Below are 15,888 nucleotides of genomic sequence, written 5' to 3'. Positions count from 1 at the left end.
ACAGGCAGCATGCAACATCCAGGAGAAAATCATTTCAAAGGGTGCTGGGAACAAGGGAGCAGGTAGGAGATGAAAAGCCAAAGCTTTCAGCTATTTCTTTGAAGATTTTGGTTTGCATTTGGGAAGGCTGCCAGAACTCAGAGCATGTGTGAGCAGGACAGCAGTGACTGCAGCAGGACCTGGTGAAGGCAGTCCTACCTTCAGACCTGCCCACGGGGCCCAGGACCTCCCAGCCTCGGCCAGCACGTGGTCCTAAGGGCACAGTCACCACCATTAGGGACCCCAGCAAGAGCCTCTGCTCCTGCTTGGCAAGGCTTCAAAGCAGCACAGTCTACTTTCCTCCACCAAAACTCCCGAGACTCACCCATCAACACACTGAGCAGCTTCTGAACCCTGGAGTTCACCCCGACGATGCGGTAGAGCCCCTGCTCGTTGATCCCTGGGGAGAACAAAGAACTCGTTAGCAGGAGGCCACAAGAGCTGCTAAGATTTCTTTCACTGCTTTGCCTTCTCAAATAGCAAAGCAAACCTTCTCACCTATCAAATACAAAGCCATAGAAGATGGTAAAATTTGGGGTTGATATCAAGGTTTCATGTATCCTGTCCTATTTCATTAGAAGTGTTACCCCCAGTTAGCTCAGGAACAAGGATCTAAGGACACCTTTCCTCCTGCCCACAGCCATGGCAGCCCCACGCAGGATCTGCATTTAACCAGGACAATCTGGGAAAATTTTACTGTGTCAAGTTCTTCAGGCTGAGCCTTTTGCATCTGACCTCCCCCTGCGGGGCTGGGACAATCCCACCTGTGCACAAGGAGACTCACAAGAGGTTTTGGGGACAGAATCCCACATGAGAGGACGTGCTTGGCAGCATTCCTGCAGGAAGGATGCTGAAGAGAACACCCCCTTGGGTCCTGTCCCCCCTTTGCACACGCAGGGTGTCAGTGGCTAACCCTGCCCCATGTCTGTGAGTCCCTGCTGGCCCAGCCGTGGGGCAAACGCTTCTCACATCGGCCCCAGCACGTTATGGGCTCATCTGACGTGGGTCTGAGGGCTCATGAATCATTCTGCCCGTGAAAAGGGCAGGAAAGCAGCTGCTTCACTGCCAACAGCTGCCCCAGAGCAAGCCCAGCCCCAGGCTGCCCTACCTCTTGTTTCCACAGCGTGGATGCACTTCTTGATGATGCTGAAGCCGATGCTGTCCAGCTGGGCAGCTGCAGGGGAAGGGCAGAGAGCAGGGTGAACAGCTGGCAGGGCAGGCCCTCTCAGGGAGCTCCAGGCTCCTCCTGAATCCCTGCCACCCCAGCAATGCACCAGCGCCCAGACCAGCAGGAGATAAATGAGGGTAAAAAACCACAAGTAGAGCAGTTGGTACCAGCTGTAACCCAGGCAAACACAGACACTGATCATCATTCCAGCCTCCACATCCCTCTGAAGCAGGCCTGCCCTGGGCTCTGCCAGGCATCTACCACTGCAGATGGACAAAATTAATTTAGGATCAAGGTGAGATAACCCAAATTTGTCTGGAAAGCTGACAGTGGGTTGCTTGGAAAGAAATGAAATTGGACATTTTGACACAACAAATCCCTGAAAATGGCACACAAGGTGTCTTGCCTCTGCCCGAGAGTGAGAGCTAAAACATGAGAGTTAATGGGATGTACAGCTCAATTCACCCGTGCCAATGCAGGTTTTCACTTCCAGGTTCAAGGAATTACTAATACAGGGACCCCAACACCTGCTGGAAAAATTCACCCCACAGAGAGCTTGCCACCACTGCCTGGAAAACACAGCCCAGAGCCAGATATCTGCCATGGAAAATTAGCTCCTCCCTAGAGAAAGGTTTGGAAAACCTTCCACAGGGCAGGAGCCCCTCAGGGAAGGGTGGGCAAAGCCACCCTGGGCTCCAGGCCCCAGGGAACGCCGTGATGTAGGAGACACAGCTGGCTCAGGGCAGGGAGCAGAGCCCAGGCTGGCAGTGCCCTCTGCAAGGCACGTGCAGCTTCCCTCCTTTGCATTCCCCTGCTCCGTGGGCAGTGCCAGCTCACAGCCCCTTCCTAATCCCCTGCTTTGAGTCCTCTGCTGGGGATGGCCTTTGTCTGGTGAATGGCACAAGGACCCACAGCAGTGCAAAGGAAAACAGCTCCATTATGTTTTTCTGGGCAAGCAGGCTGGAGTGCTGAGCCAACACAAGCACACGAGCTGCAGGATGCCTGTGCCACAGGACGTGAGGACAATCCAGAAGCTGCAGGGCCCTTTGCTGGGCACCCTCAGGGCTCCCAGCATGGATTCAGCACAAACCCAACGTGCCATCAGCAGCAGGGCACAGCTGCCATTCCCAGGCCACTGATAAACACGAGGGTACCCGAGAACTCAAAACCATGGTGTCGAAACTCTTTGCTGCAGCAAACCCAGTTCAGCAGGTCTGATCAGCCTTGGCTTGGCACTGGTGTGACCCTGACCTGTGGGCAGCCCTGTGTGGTGCTGATCACTGCTTCAGGCTCTCTGCCAACCCATCCCACAGACCAGCAGTTTTCCCTTAGCCTGTTTGGCATGTTTGGGCCCCCCAGGCCAGGTTGGACAGGGCTTGGAGCAACCTGGGACAGTGGAAGATGTCCCTGCCCACAGCACAGGGTGGAACTGGATCAGCTTTAAGGTCCTTTCCAGCCCAACCCATTCCATGATTCCATGATTCCACAACCCTGCAGGGCCCACCACCCCACGGCCAGGCAGGCTGGGATCCCACCTCCCTGCAGCAGGAGGAGGAGACCCAGCAGTGCCTCTGGATGAAGTGACCCGGCACAGTCCCCCTAAGCAGATGAACAAGCTCTTCCACTCACTGTCAAGCTCTGCATCAGGAAAGGTTGGGGATTTATTTGCAGTAGTTACACCCAGAAACAATATCTGATTAAATTTCCAAAGTGCCTTTATTCATCCTTAAAGTTAAGTTTAATGAGCATTGTAAAAGCTTGATTTCCCCTCTCTCAGAGCATCTGCTCTTCATCTCAGTCATTTACCAAATGATTCAGTTCAGCCGTGGTCCAGATCAAAGGCAGATCTGGATCTGCTGCTGTCCAGATGGCAGATCCATGGAATCATCTGGGTTTGAAAAGCCTCCCAAGGCCACCAAGTCCAACCATTCCCTCAGCACTGCCAAGGCCACCACTAACCTCTGTCCCCAAGAGCCACATCCACATGGCTGTGAAACCCCTGCAGGAATGGGGACCCCCCTGCCCTGGGAAGATGTGCCAAGGCTGGACAGCCCCTCCAGAGAATAAATTCTCCCTGAGTTCCAGTCTGAAGTGTCCCTGCCTGCCTGGCTGAGGCCAAGTGGAAGAGCCTCCCTTGAGGCCCTCCCTGCTCAGGGCAGGGTGTGAGGCTCAGCTCCAGCAGCAGCACCCAGAGCCCAAGGAGCTGCATGGCCAGCCTGGGATCCATCCAGGAACATCTCACGTCAGCACAGGTGACACACACCACCTGGACAGCAGCTGCTGCCCACACCCCACACTCATCTGACCTTCAGCAGCATCACATTCCAAGTGCTGCTGAATTGCTCTCATCCTGTTCTATTTTTGCCTGGCAGATTATTTCTATTGAATCCATTAATTCCCTCCCTTTACAACACTGATGTGACATATCAGGGTAAAGGGAAGGGGGCAGGGGGCTGGATCAGCCCTGTCAGCCTGCCTGGCTCCAGCTGTGTGGCAGGGCACTGCAAGGTCAAAGCAGCTCCTCTGCCTCCCCAGCACACGTTCCTGTGCCATGCAACCATCTCTGGCTTGAATTCTTCCAAAGGCATTTTGGAAATAAGAACCACAGGGGAGGGGGGAAATCATGAAGCAGAGACTAGAGGAATGAGCTTTCAAGTCTTACCAGAAATGAGTTTTCAGGGCTCTAACTACCAGTGAGCTGCCAAGATTGGGGGTCAGATTAGGTTAGAGAAATGGAAGAAGTTTTTTACAATGAGGGTGGGCAGGCCCTGGCACAGGGTGCCCAGAGCAGCTGTGGCTGCCCCTGGATCCCTGGCAGTGCCCAAGGCCAAGCTGGACACTGGGGCTGAGAGCACCTGGGACAGTGGAAGGTGTCCCTGCCACAGCAGGGAGGGGAAGAGAGGAGCTTTAAAGCCCTTCCAACCCAAAATATTCTGTGATTCCATGACTGTGATTGCTGGGAAGGGCCAGAGCACCCAGACAAGGGCACAGCAGACAGGGCAGCCAAAGGGACTCAAGAGTGGATGTGGAAGATGGAGAGTGAAATGGTGGGAAGGAAGGGAAAGGAGGAATTTTGTGCTGTTCCATGCAATAAGCACAAATGGCCTGGAGGATTTGTTTCCATGGAGCAGGGCAAGTCCTTCTGGTTAGCAAACTAGAGCATCTAAATTCCCCTGGCTCTCATGGTTCAGTGACACCACTCAGCCCCTTTGCTCGGCCTCCTCCCCCTCCACAGCACACCAAGATAAATCACCCACAGGCCCACGGCCATCTGGCCACACAGCAGGACACAAAACCCAGTAGCTCTGCAAAATTAGTGTCCTGAAAGTGCCACCACAGCACGGGGAGGCACTCCCAGCCTCCCAGAAGTGCAGGCAGGAAGCAGAGGCAGAGAGAGCCCCAGGGTCAGGAACTGCATCCGGACCCTCTCCATCACCACACCCGCTGCGGGTCCTTATAGGAAGATCCTGGATCAAGGGCTGCTGGCAGCCAGCCAGCTGCTGAATCGATTTTAGAGAGCCTGGGGAGGCAGGCAGAGCTCTGAAGCAGGGATTTAATGAGGCTGAAGCAGCCAGCCCTCTGCCCACACCAGCAGCAGCCCCAGCCCAAGCAGAGGGTTCAGAAGCATCCTCAGCCAGGGGTCCCAGCCTGCTCCCAGAACCAGGAAGGACAGACAGGGACAGACAGGGAGGATCATTCTCCTTCATAAGAGAGACCATCAAAATGGTCTCCTGAGCCAAAGCAGCAGGTACAGAGCTGGCAGGGCTGTGTGCAGGGATATGGAGCACTGACAGCTCATGGCTGGGCAGCACGGAGCTGAGCCACCCCTGGGCTCTGCACCCCACAAACTCCTTTTGCCCTCTGGGAAAAAGAGACCAGAGGAGCTGCTCTAGCAGGGCTCCTACCCCAGGGGCACTGGCCATGCTGCCCTTCCCAGCTCAGCACAGCACTGAGCTCTGCTGGGATCAGCTGGGAGCCAGAGCCAGGTGATGCACACAGGAAAAGATGGATGTGCAGCCACTGCCAGAGGATCAAAGGGAAGCAGAAACCACAGAGGGGGAAGAGACTGCTTTGTGCAAGGGCTGAAATGGGTGTGAGGAACATTAGCTGCAAATTATACCAATTACTGAGAGAAAAATGCTCGGGCTGCAGATGAAAATGTCGTGTCTGAGGCAGCACCAAAATGAACCAAGCACTGAGCACCAAGCCAGGCCTGGCCCTGCCTGACCCTGGCTCTGAGGGAAGGAGGGAAGGGACTGGGGCTGGACTATTGCAATTATGGCAAATCCAACCTGCTGGGAAATGGCTCAATTAGGGGTTTTAAAACACAGGACATAAGAGGCAGAACCAGGTGCAACTGCTCCTCTAGGAAGAAAAACAAGTGCTTTCTTGACCCAGGGCTTTGATTGCCTGAACTACAATAAAAAGATTTTTTTTAAGGGCTCTTGTTGACAATCTTCACAAGGCAGGACCTCCTCACTCCTATATTTCTATTCCAATTCCCCTTTGGAAAGACACATTCACCCTGCACATTCTGGCTCAGAGAGAAGAGCTGCTTGGTCCCAGGTGCCACCTGATCCCTCTGCTGAACTTCAGGAGCAGGTCCTGAGGCCACCAGACCCCTGCAGTGCCACTGGGGTGGGGACACGGCGTGGGGCAGGAGGGGACACACCCTGAGGGATGCAGGGACTGCCTGGCACTGCCCTCCACAGCCCCAGGTCCCACCAGCAGGTTTCTGCCCCTGGTCCCTGCTGGGTGCCACACTCAGCTCTCCCTGGGCCACCCTGGGGTCCCCACACTGAGCCTGTCACCCCCCAGCCCCGGGGAGCCCAGCACAGCCCAGTGTCACCAGCATCTCCTGCTGACCCTTCCCACAGCTCAGCCACCTCTCAGGGGTCAGGCTTGAGAAGAAATACTCACTGCCTTCGCTCTGGCTGTCCTTGTTCGAGTTGTACACCTGGAAAACACAAGCAGAAAGCCTTATGAAACCCTGGCTCCAGCTGGGACTGCTGGCACAGCTGGTGCCACCACAGTGTGTCTGCTGCCAGGACCTCCCCCAGCAGCCAGGTCCCCAAACACCACCATGACCTCCTGCACACAAATGCTGGGCTGGCCCAGCTCTGCAGTTATCTTAAAATACTGACTAGGACAGCTCTTAAAATGAACGAATGGGATGGACCAGGTGAAAACAGAAATTAGAGGTTTCTAAACAAAGTGGAGGTGGGGTTGGACTAGATGACTTTTAAAGGTCCCTTCCAACTCCAACTGTTCCATGATTCTACGACTCCTCTCCTGAAAGACACATCCAGAGGGTATAAATTAGAGCAAAGCAGCCAATTCCCTTCTGGGCATTACAGGAACTCTGGTAGGTGCAGCTGGGGCAGGGAGCAGGTACCACCCTCCTCAGGTACAGCCTGAGCAAACGAGTCAGGCAAAGAGGAGGAGAGGAAAAGAAATGTCATTACTTTAGAGAGCACAAGAATGCAGCAGGATGAGGCACTGAATGCATCCAGCACTGCTCACAGCAGAGCCACCTCCAGGACTCCATCCCAGGCCTCTCCAGCCTCCTAACATCCACCCTCCTCCTCCTCCCACCCCAATCACCACTCCACCCACCACAGCTTGGCTGCTGCAGAGTAAAGTGACATTTCAGTGGATACAATAAAAAGGGAAAACACTGGCAGCAGGTTTTAATCACGACGTGAGGGCACTTTAAAAGCCCAGGATAATACCAACAGCAGCTGTAAGAAGATCAGCCCTCAGACAGGTTGAGCACTGAAGGATTACTCTAAACCATTTTAACCTCTTGAGCTGGAGAAGTACAGAGTGCCACCAGGAACACACACACACATCCCAGCAGCATCCTGGCTGTGATGAGGGGGCACTGTCCACTGAGCAGGACACAAGGCTGGTGAAGCTGTGGGGAACAGGGCTGGGAGCCCTGGCAAGGGGAGCTGCCTGCATCACATGCTGCCTCCCGAAATAGCCAGCGGGCAGGGCGAGCTTCCAAAGGCCATGTTGATAGCAACACCCCCAGCAACGGGGGAGAGGCTGCAGGCAGGGCTCTGCTGCAGGCACCCCAGCCCCTGGCAGCAGCAGGGAGCCCGGGGTGCTCTGGGCTCTCCCAGGAGCTCCAGCTGCAGGGCGAGGCTGCGAAGCTGCCTGGGATGCTCTCAGAGGATCAGAGCCAGGCACAGCAGAGCTCACCGTGCTGCCCCAACAGCCACCACCAGCAAAAACACCCAGCAAGGCTGTGTGTCACAGGGCATGCCACCAGCAGGGCACATAAACACATCCCTTCCCTGGAGGTCACCCAAACACAGGCCATTGCTGAGCTGGGCACCAGCCGGAGCACGGCAGGACACCTTGGATCAGCTCCACCACCCAGCACGTGCTCAGGGGAGCACAGATGCAATGGAGCAGCTCAAAACCGGGCTGTGGGCAGGGACTGAGGAGCACCTTCCCTCTCCCCCTCCCAGGACACCTGGCTACGTAGCACGAGACCAAGCAGAGATGATTGTTTGCAGAGAAAATCCATCAGGCACATCTGGCAAGCGGGGGATGATTCAGCAGCAAAACCAGCTGCAGTCAGCAAGTGAGTTTTCCTCTAGGAACAGTGTTTATATCAAGAAAATTAAATAAGTGGAAAGAGGGAAGGAAAACACCCGCAGGCTCCCCTGACAGCAGTGCCCCACCACAGTCAGCCTTCCCTAAGGAAGTTCCCCTCAAATTCAGTGCCTCTGTTGAGGGCTCACTGCAGGGACTGGGGGCTCAGCTGTTACTTGAGAGACACACAGCCCTTTCTTGGGATCACACACAGATTTCGTGCCCTGGCTCACCCCCATGCACAGGTAACACTAAACACAGCACAGGATCAGGCTTGGAGCACCCTGGGATAGTGGGAGGTGTCCCTGCCCATGGCAGGGGTGGAATGGGATGAGTTGTAAGGTCCTTCCAACCTAAACCATTCCAACTCCTAGCACAGCAGCTCCAGGGACATCCTCTGCCTGCACATTTGCTCTTCCAGTCTGGATCCATGAAACAACAGAGCTTGTTATCACCAGAGACTGCTCTTAAAACAAGGGAAAAGGGCAGACAAGGAAACACAATATGCCTTTGCCATTAATTGCAAAGTGTGCACACAGCAAGAGGGAAGTTTCACAAAAAGGTCAACAGCAACCATAAAACACAGAGACACTGCCACCCTACACCCATGTCATCAAGGACAAACCTTTTATCCATTGTCTCTGTTAATCCACTAACACAACTCTACACCAGCAGGGTTTCAGCCAAGCCCCAAGTCTGCAATATCCCTTCCTTTTCCAAGAAACACTTCTCCTGTTCTGCCTCAATTCTTTTAGAGGGAGATTTCTCTGGGTAAGAGAAGGTTTCCAAGTTTGAGGAAAGGGCTGCTGTGTAAGAGGTCCAGGAGTGAGGCTCCTGCAGTGGCCCAAGGGTCACCCCTGCTCTGCTGGCAACCCCTTGGGCTCGTGCCTTGGCAAAGGCTGCTCCTGCCCAGCCTGGCCCCAGGGATGATATATTGATGTTCCACTCCTTCCAGAACAGCTCTGGTAACAGGCAGGGCTTAAAGCAGAAGATGCATTTGAAGATTAAGCCTCGTACACATGAGTCAGTCCATGGACCAACCTCCCCCTGGGAAAGGGGGCAGAATTTTACAGAGGTTCTTGCTATTCCCCACACCACACACATGGCACCGAGCCCAGGGCTGTCCCAGGAGAGATGGGCTGGGAGCACCTTGGAAAAGCTCTTCTGAACCCTCTTCCACACAACTGCCAAGTGCTGGATTTCATTTCCCCCATCCTCACCCTCTCTCTCAGCTGTATTTGCACCACTGCCATGCCCAGGCTGGCTGGGGCTGCCTCACAGCACAGCCCTGGGCCAGGGGACACCAAGGGACAGCACAGTGCCACCTCCCAGGGTGACAGCAGCCAGCACACAGCCCGTGGGAGCTGTGCCCAGGACAGGGCAGGCAGGAGCTCTGCAGACACACACATCACCCAGACAATAAAACACCATTAAATGAGGGTATTTTGATGCCCACACGCTGTTTTTCCTGTTGTTAACACGCTCTGGAGAAAACAGCTCTAAACCTGAGAGCTTCTCGTGAAATAAAAAAGCTTCTTTCACTTTCCAGTATTAGTCACTGACAAAGGGTGGGAAATCAGAGGGAAGAAACGTTGCTGGAGGTGAAGGGCCTGTGGCCCATGGACACGTGTGGGAACAGGCTGGGTTATAAAACTCCCAAAATTGGGATAGTGACTAACGTGGAGACAAATCCCTGCCCTGCAGCACTGCCATGCTTTTACATCTCGCTCTCACTAATTATTCCCATTTGATTGTATTTCCAGAGCCAAAATATCCTCCCAGGCAGCTTCAGAAGTGATGTGTATAGAAAAAATATACATTGAGACAGTACAAAACTTACAGACCTTGATGTCTTGTATTTAGTTTACTGAACTCCTACTGTAGATGGTAAAATATCCTGAACAAAACCAGATTGTATAATTTTTTTAGCAGAAGCTACTGCTGCTTCATTCCTGCAGGATAATTGCTGCCTGGAAGCTTAAAGAAGGCCTTTACAAGCTATTATTGAAAAATTCCAAGATGCATCTGTAAGTAATCCAGAAAGATAAATTTTATGAGAGCAGTTACAACTCATGACTACTTTGACACTTGCACTATGCTCAGTTATGAACTTGATATTTAAGATAATTCATCAAAGAACCAGTTATTTCCTTTGCTGAGACATTTCACCAAATACATGCTTTGTTTTGCAGAGGAAATGGTTTTATAGGGATGATTAAGAGCTCTGAGATGTTCGAGGGTGTGGTGGAGGAGCACACAGCCCAGGAGGCAGCTCCCTGCTCCCCTGGAGCCCAGGGATGAGCTGGGGGTCACTCACCCACACCCAGTGTTGGCTCCTGGATCCATGTCCCCAGCTGCTCATGGACCAAAGCCTGGGCAGGAGCAGCAATGCAGGTGCTGCACCTGCTCCTGCCCCCTCTAAATTCAGTCCTGCCACTGCCACACACCCCACACTGGAGCTGTGGACCGTGCAAACGTCAGCTGTGGATTTTCCTCATCAGAAATCCTTTGAAAGACACCATCTGGAGCCTCAAATACTCCTACAGCCACTGACAGCCACCATCTGGAGCCTAAACCACCTCCACAAGCACTGATGGCCATCGCTGAGAGCCTAAAATACTCCTACAGCCACCAAGAGCCACCATCCAGAGCCTAAAACATCCCTCAGACACCATCCAGAGCCTGAAACACCCCTCAGACACCACCAAGAGCCTAAAATAGTCCTACAGCCACTCTTCACCATCTGATGCCCTTTCTGCTTGTGCACAGATAAATCAGGAAGAATTTAACCCATCAGTTTTCCAACCTGACCCTAAACAAACTGCACACGTGATGTGCAGAGAGCAAACACCCATGAGTGGTTTGGGATGACACTGGGCTGTGGGAAAAGAAAAGGAAAAGGAAGTATCTGGGGGTTGGAAGGGGAACTCCAAAAAGATGATGTTGAGTAATTTTATTTCCTCATTTCAGGGGTCAGGCTCATTAACCCATGGTGCTCATTAACCTCACAAGACATGGGCTATGATTTCCTATAGCACTTGCTTCATTTTAAGTTTCATTCACTTTCCTTTAAAGTTTAAAAACCAAAATGACCCAACCTAAGCTGCATCCCTTGGAGGCTGCACAGTGATCAGCACAGTTCCCAAAATCCCACAAATTCCAACACTGGCGTGAAATTCTGCCCAGTGGCTAAAATCTAGAGGAAAGGATTGCCCAGCTGCTCAGGGGGAAGAGGGATTTAAGGAAAGCACTGAAGACCAGGAGCCAGCAGCCCTGGTTTGCAGAGAGGGGGATCTCCATCAAAGGAGGATTTCAACTCCATGCCCTGGCCTGGAAGATTCCACCTCACTCTCCCTTCACTGGTGCTGGGACCTTCCCTCCAAGCCAGATTTTCCATTTGGACTCTCAAATGGGCCAGTCCTGCCAGAGTTCCCTGGTCTCCCTGGGGGAGCGGGGTGTTTGCAAGGTCCAGAGCAATGGGAGGAAATGCTGCAGTGTTATGCAATTTCCTTGTGATTCATATTCAGAAATCCTCAAAACAGCCAGGAATGAGTCTTTCAACTTTCAGCTCAAGAGATGCACAAGCCCGAGGGGTATAAATAGACATGACATTCCCTCAGAACTGGTAGCCCAAGTGGCTTCCCAGCCATGCTGGGACAGTCTGGGGAGCCATGGGCAGGAGGAGCACAGACATTCCACACGAGTGTTTTGCAACCCTTTTATAAGGGCAAATGGGCTGAAGAGCAGTGCTCCAGCTGGAGTCCAGCCACCCTGACTGACTCAGCTGCTGCTGGGTGTCTGCAGCACCCCGAGCACCCCAGAGCTCACAGGGAGCCCTGCCCGAGCAGGGAAAGCTGGGGATCCCACACACCCCTCTCCACACCTCAGCTGGCCTGCAACAGAAGGAACAAGCCTTTCCTCCTGATGCCTTCCTCACCAGGACACCAGGGATGTGCCTGGTTGTGTCCCCACAGTCCCCAGCCTGTCCTGCAGGGCCCTCCACGGGCACAGGGATGGCCAGAGAGGGGCTGGAGCTCTGGCACTCAGAGATCCCCCAGAGCTGGCACAGGCCTGGGGCAGGGAGGGCACCCTGTACCCTGCCCCTGCAGCAGCAGGGAAGGGGTCAGAGCAAGAATGGAGAGAAGGAAGAAGAGAAGAGGGAGGTGGACCCTCCAGACCTGCCCCTGAGCTCGGCACTGCGGGGCTGCTTCACTGGGACACAGCCCTGGAGCAGCATCCCAGCAAAGCTCATGTACAAAAAGCCTATTTCCTTGTTAAAAGCAGGACACCTGGCAACCTTGATGAAATCAGCCCTTGTTTCTGGCTCTGCCTTATCAACCCTGTTCTATTTCTGTCTGAGAGCCAGGTTTTTGTACTACAAGCAGGATTTTCAGAGCTAGACTACACTGTGTTGTGGTTAGAAATAACCTTCCCTGCTCTGAGAGCCAGAAGGATATAGATAGGAGTATGATCTCTCCCAGCCCACATCCCTGCAAACCTCTCTGCAGCAGGAGGGGAGGGAAAATTATGCCTTACTTCCCCAAGTGGAGAACTTGGCAGGGCAGCAGAAACCCACTGTGAAATGCTGGTTTATGTCATGCAGACGAAGCTGTTCATTTGGAAGAGGGTGGCCAGGGACCCTGGCAGCTCCTTCCTTCCTTCCTTCCTTTCCTCCCAACCTACTGTTCATCACAGTCGGAGTCATCTCCCACCTCGTGTCCCCCTTTCTCTCTCCTGCTCCTTCCTTCCAACATAAATTTCAGCTTCAAACTTATACCCTGATCAGAAGACAGAAAAGAAAAATCTATCAAATATGAAGCACCTGGGGGACTTGAATCCCCCAGATGGGTATTGCTCTTCTGTCTCTCTCCTGTAGCCGAGCTAAAGGATGGTTGTAATTAAAAACAAGCCCACATTTTATTACAAGTGCAGGCATTCCCAAGGGCCTCCAGAGCCGAGGCCAGCCGGGCTCCCCGCCAGCCAGCTGGGCTGCTTAGCTCAGCGCAGTTATATAACTGTGTTTGTCACCCAAGGAAACAATCACCTGGGTCAGAACTGGGGAAAAAATTACCTGGCTCAAACTGTCAGCTTCCCATGGCTCACCCAGAGCAGGGAGTGCAGCAGCAGCCACTCTGGGGGCTGTGTGGGAGCGAGGGGAGCAGAGCGTGTCAGATGCGCAGCCTCGGAATAACACAGCTAAAGGTCAACTGCTCCAACAAAATGCATTTCTGGAATAACTAAAGCGCCTAAAGTTTCCCAGAGCAGCATTTTTAAGCGGGTCCAGCGAAGCAGACATGTTGGGATCACTCAAATAACTGATTAAAAGTGAAAACTTCTACTGCTCTAAGCTTCCCCCAAGTTTTCTAGGATGCTTGAGCAACAACTTGCACATCCTCCTCCAGCAGCTCTGCCTGGAGCCCGGCCAGCCCCAGCCAGCACACACGCCCTTCCTCCTCCCAACGTCTGCTGACGAACACGGGCTCTCAACACATCAAAACCAGCCTAATTTTAAATGACAGTGTCATCTTTATTTTTAAAATAACTGTAACACAGCCGTGCCTGGCGCTCCTCCTCTGTGAAAGAGGTTTGACACTGCCTGGGTGCTCCGAACAAGGGTGGTGGCTTTGTGCCAGGACTGGCTCAATCACCACTCCCTGGAGCTTTAAGGACTGGGATATCCCTGAGGTGAGACCCCTTTCAATCCCCCTTTTGCACCTGGGGACACCTGTGGGACAGCACAGACCCTGAGGCTCTGGGGAAAGCAGCACAAAGGGGACACAGTCCCACCCCTCCTCTCCCAGAGAGACTTCTCTAAGCCCAGGGTGGCTGCAGAGGTTTCTTGGACCTATCCTGGGATGTGGCACAAGGCTTTTTCCTGGACCTGGGAGCCAGCCCAATGGGGCTTTAAAGGCTCCTGGTGTCCCTCTCCAAAAGTGCAGCAGCACAGCACATTTATCCCTCTCCAGACAGGACCTGAAATTCCACAACACTCATAACCTCCCTGGAAAACCCTCAGCCCTGCCTGCACCCACCCCAGGGGCTGCCAGCACTCCCCACCACCATTTCCACCATCCAACAAACACTGGTTGAGAGACAGCATGGGACACATCCACCCTGCCATGGCCTTAGCCTGCAGCCTGCCTGCTCCTGATCCAGTCCTGCTTCTGATCCCAGTCCTGCTCCTGACCCCAGTCCTGCTCCTGATCCAGTCCTGCTCCTGATCCAATCCTGCTCCTGATCCTGCAGAGCCCAGGTCCATACACAGATCTGCCAGGAATGACAAACCAAGGGAGAACTCAGAAATAAAATTATCAAAACAACAGAGTCCAAAGACCTTCTTCTGGGGCTGCAGCTGGGAGAAGAAAAACCCCTGGGTGAGGGAAGGTAGTGGGTTTGCAGCAGGACAGTGAATCACTGCTTAAAACCAAATGTAAGACCCAATAAAGGAGGAAATAATGGAAGAGGCTGGCTTTGTGAGCCATTGAAGCATGAACCATTTACTTTAATTTTTAATTTAAAGTAGGAAACAATACTCTAATAGTCTATTTAAATTGGCAGGGAAATTAGTCCTCCCAACATGGAGCTATTCCCTGAACTTCTACGTGTTTGTTGAATTGCCTGATCAAATAACTCAAAGCAGAGGTGATAAAGAGAGGAAAGGAAAGTGAGTATGCTCTCTTTGGTCTGTCACTCCAGCTGAGGCTCTGAGCCTCCCTGCTGAGGCTGCCAGCACGGCTGAAGGGTGGACAGCAAGTTCCCACCAAACCATGACACGAAATCACTGGATGCAAGCACCTGCTCCCTGCTCCCTGCCCTGGGGCTGGTTCACCTCTCTGGGCCCAGGCTCACAAACAAGTTGCTGCAAGCAGCTGCTCCATCCTGTTCCACATCTGTGCTGCAATCCAGGTTCGATTATCCCCATTGCCCAGGCACCCCACAGACCCGAGGCAGCCCTCAGCACCACGCTCACCCCCAGCCTGAACCCAAAACCCAAGAACACACCTGCAGCAGAGCTGGTGGCTGTCCACGTAGGAGACGTGTGTTGTGCCGTGTCCTGTGGACCAGGACCCACACTCACATCCCCAGCCCTGACCCCTGTGAGCTCCTCTCGGGGTTATCAGCAGTGACAGGAGATAAGCGGCTGTCACTGGGTCCCCACCAGAGGCAACGTCTCCCAAAGGGAGAGCAAAACCCATCTGGTGTCCTGGGACCAGCCAGCCCAGTGTCCAGGCAAAGCCAAACTTCCACAGCCAATTTCTGCAGCACAGGCCCCAAGGAAGAGGCAGGAATGCATTACAGACACAGTGAGGTATTCACACCAGAGACAGGAGCACTGCTCTGCTCCTGGACACCCCGACAACACAGCTGGAACAAGAGGTCACTAACTTGCCAGAACTGGGTGGGACAGCACTTTTAGGTGTGTAAAAGCAATCCAGAGGGCTCTTTCCTCTTTTAAAAATTATCTATAATGCTTCTCTAAGTATTTTTCTCTGAAACAATTTCTTAAGCAGAGGACAAACCCCGCCAGCTGGGAGAGCCATCAGCCACTGAAGCAGCAGTTGCTGGAACCAGGAATAAAAGCCTGAAGTCAAGGCTTAAGACCTCACTGGCTTAAGTGCTTTAGAAGCAAAATAAAAGCTTACAAACTCCATGTAAAGTTACTGCTATTACAGGCTTAAAGGGTTACCAAACAGGAGAGGGAGAAGGAGGGAGCAGCAGCAAGAGCACGTGATCCAAGAACTAACATGGAACATGGCATGGACCGTGCTTCTCTGAGGATCCTCTGCCACTACCTTTTCCCCAAAAAGGACAAAGTATTTTTTGGGGCAATAATCTTGAGCTGTGGGATGCAAAAAAATCCAAGCAGGGGCTCGCCTGGGCCAGTCTGGGTGCCAGTGGGACTCACCATCACCACGGCTCCCTGCACTGAGGGGTGGCACCAATGCCCCCAGAGCATGGAGAGACTGAGCTCCAGTTCAGGGAAAGTTCACTGGGTTGTCTGGGCTGGGGAACAGAGCAGAGGCAAATAGAAGCAGTAAACAATAGAAACTTAGACATTAGGAGTGGGTAGAGTG

The 15,888-nt window shown here is 53.2% G+C and overlaps 1 protein-coding gene across 3 annotated transcripts in view; it reads right to left on the bottom strand.

Annotated features, from left to right (window-relative positions):
* ARHGAP26 (Rho GTPase activating protein 26) overlaps positions 1-15,888 on the bottom strand; it is a 101,790-nt gene that overhangs the window by 46,796 nt on the left and 39,106 nt on the right. For all 3 annotated transcript variants that reach the window (XM_041489924.1, XM_041489923.1, XM_041489925.1), the window contains exons 12-14: positions 6,128-6,164; positions 1,148-1,213; positions 365-439 (exon numbers count right to left, since the gene is read on the bottom strand). In XM_041489924.1, coding sequence (XP_041345858.1) covers positions 365-439; positions 1,148-1,213; positions 6,128-6,164 — 178 coding nt within the window. The remainder of the gene's footprint in view (positions 1-364; positions 440-1,147; positions 1,214-6,127; positions 6,165-15,888) is intronic.

This window comes from Pyrgilauda ruficollis, unplaced genomic scaffold, assembly GCF_017590135.1.
Source record: "Pyrgilauda ruficollis isolate IOZ18807 unplaced genomic scaffold, ASM1759013v1 scaffold97, whole genome shotgun sequence".
Taxonomy (NCBI): domain Eukaryota; kingdom Metazoa; phylum Chordata; class Aves; order Passeriformes; family Passeridae; genus Pyrgilauda; species Pyrgilauda ruficollis.
This window is presented reverse-complemented; position numbering and strand designations above follow the sequence as displayed.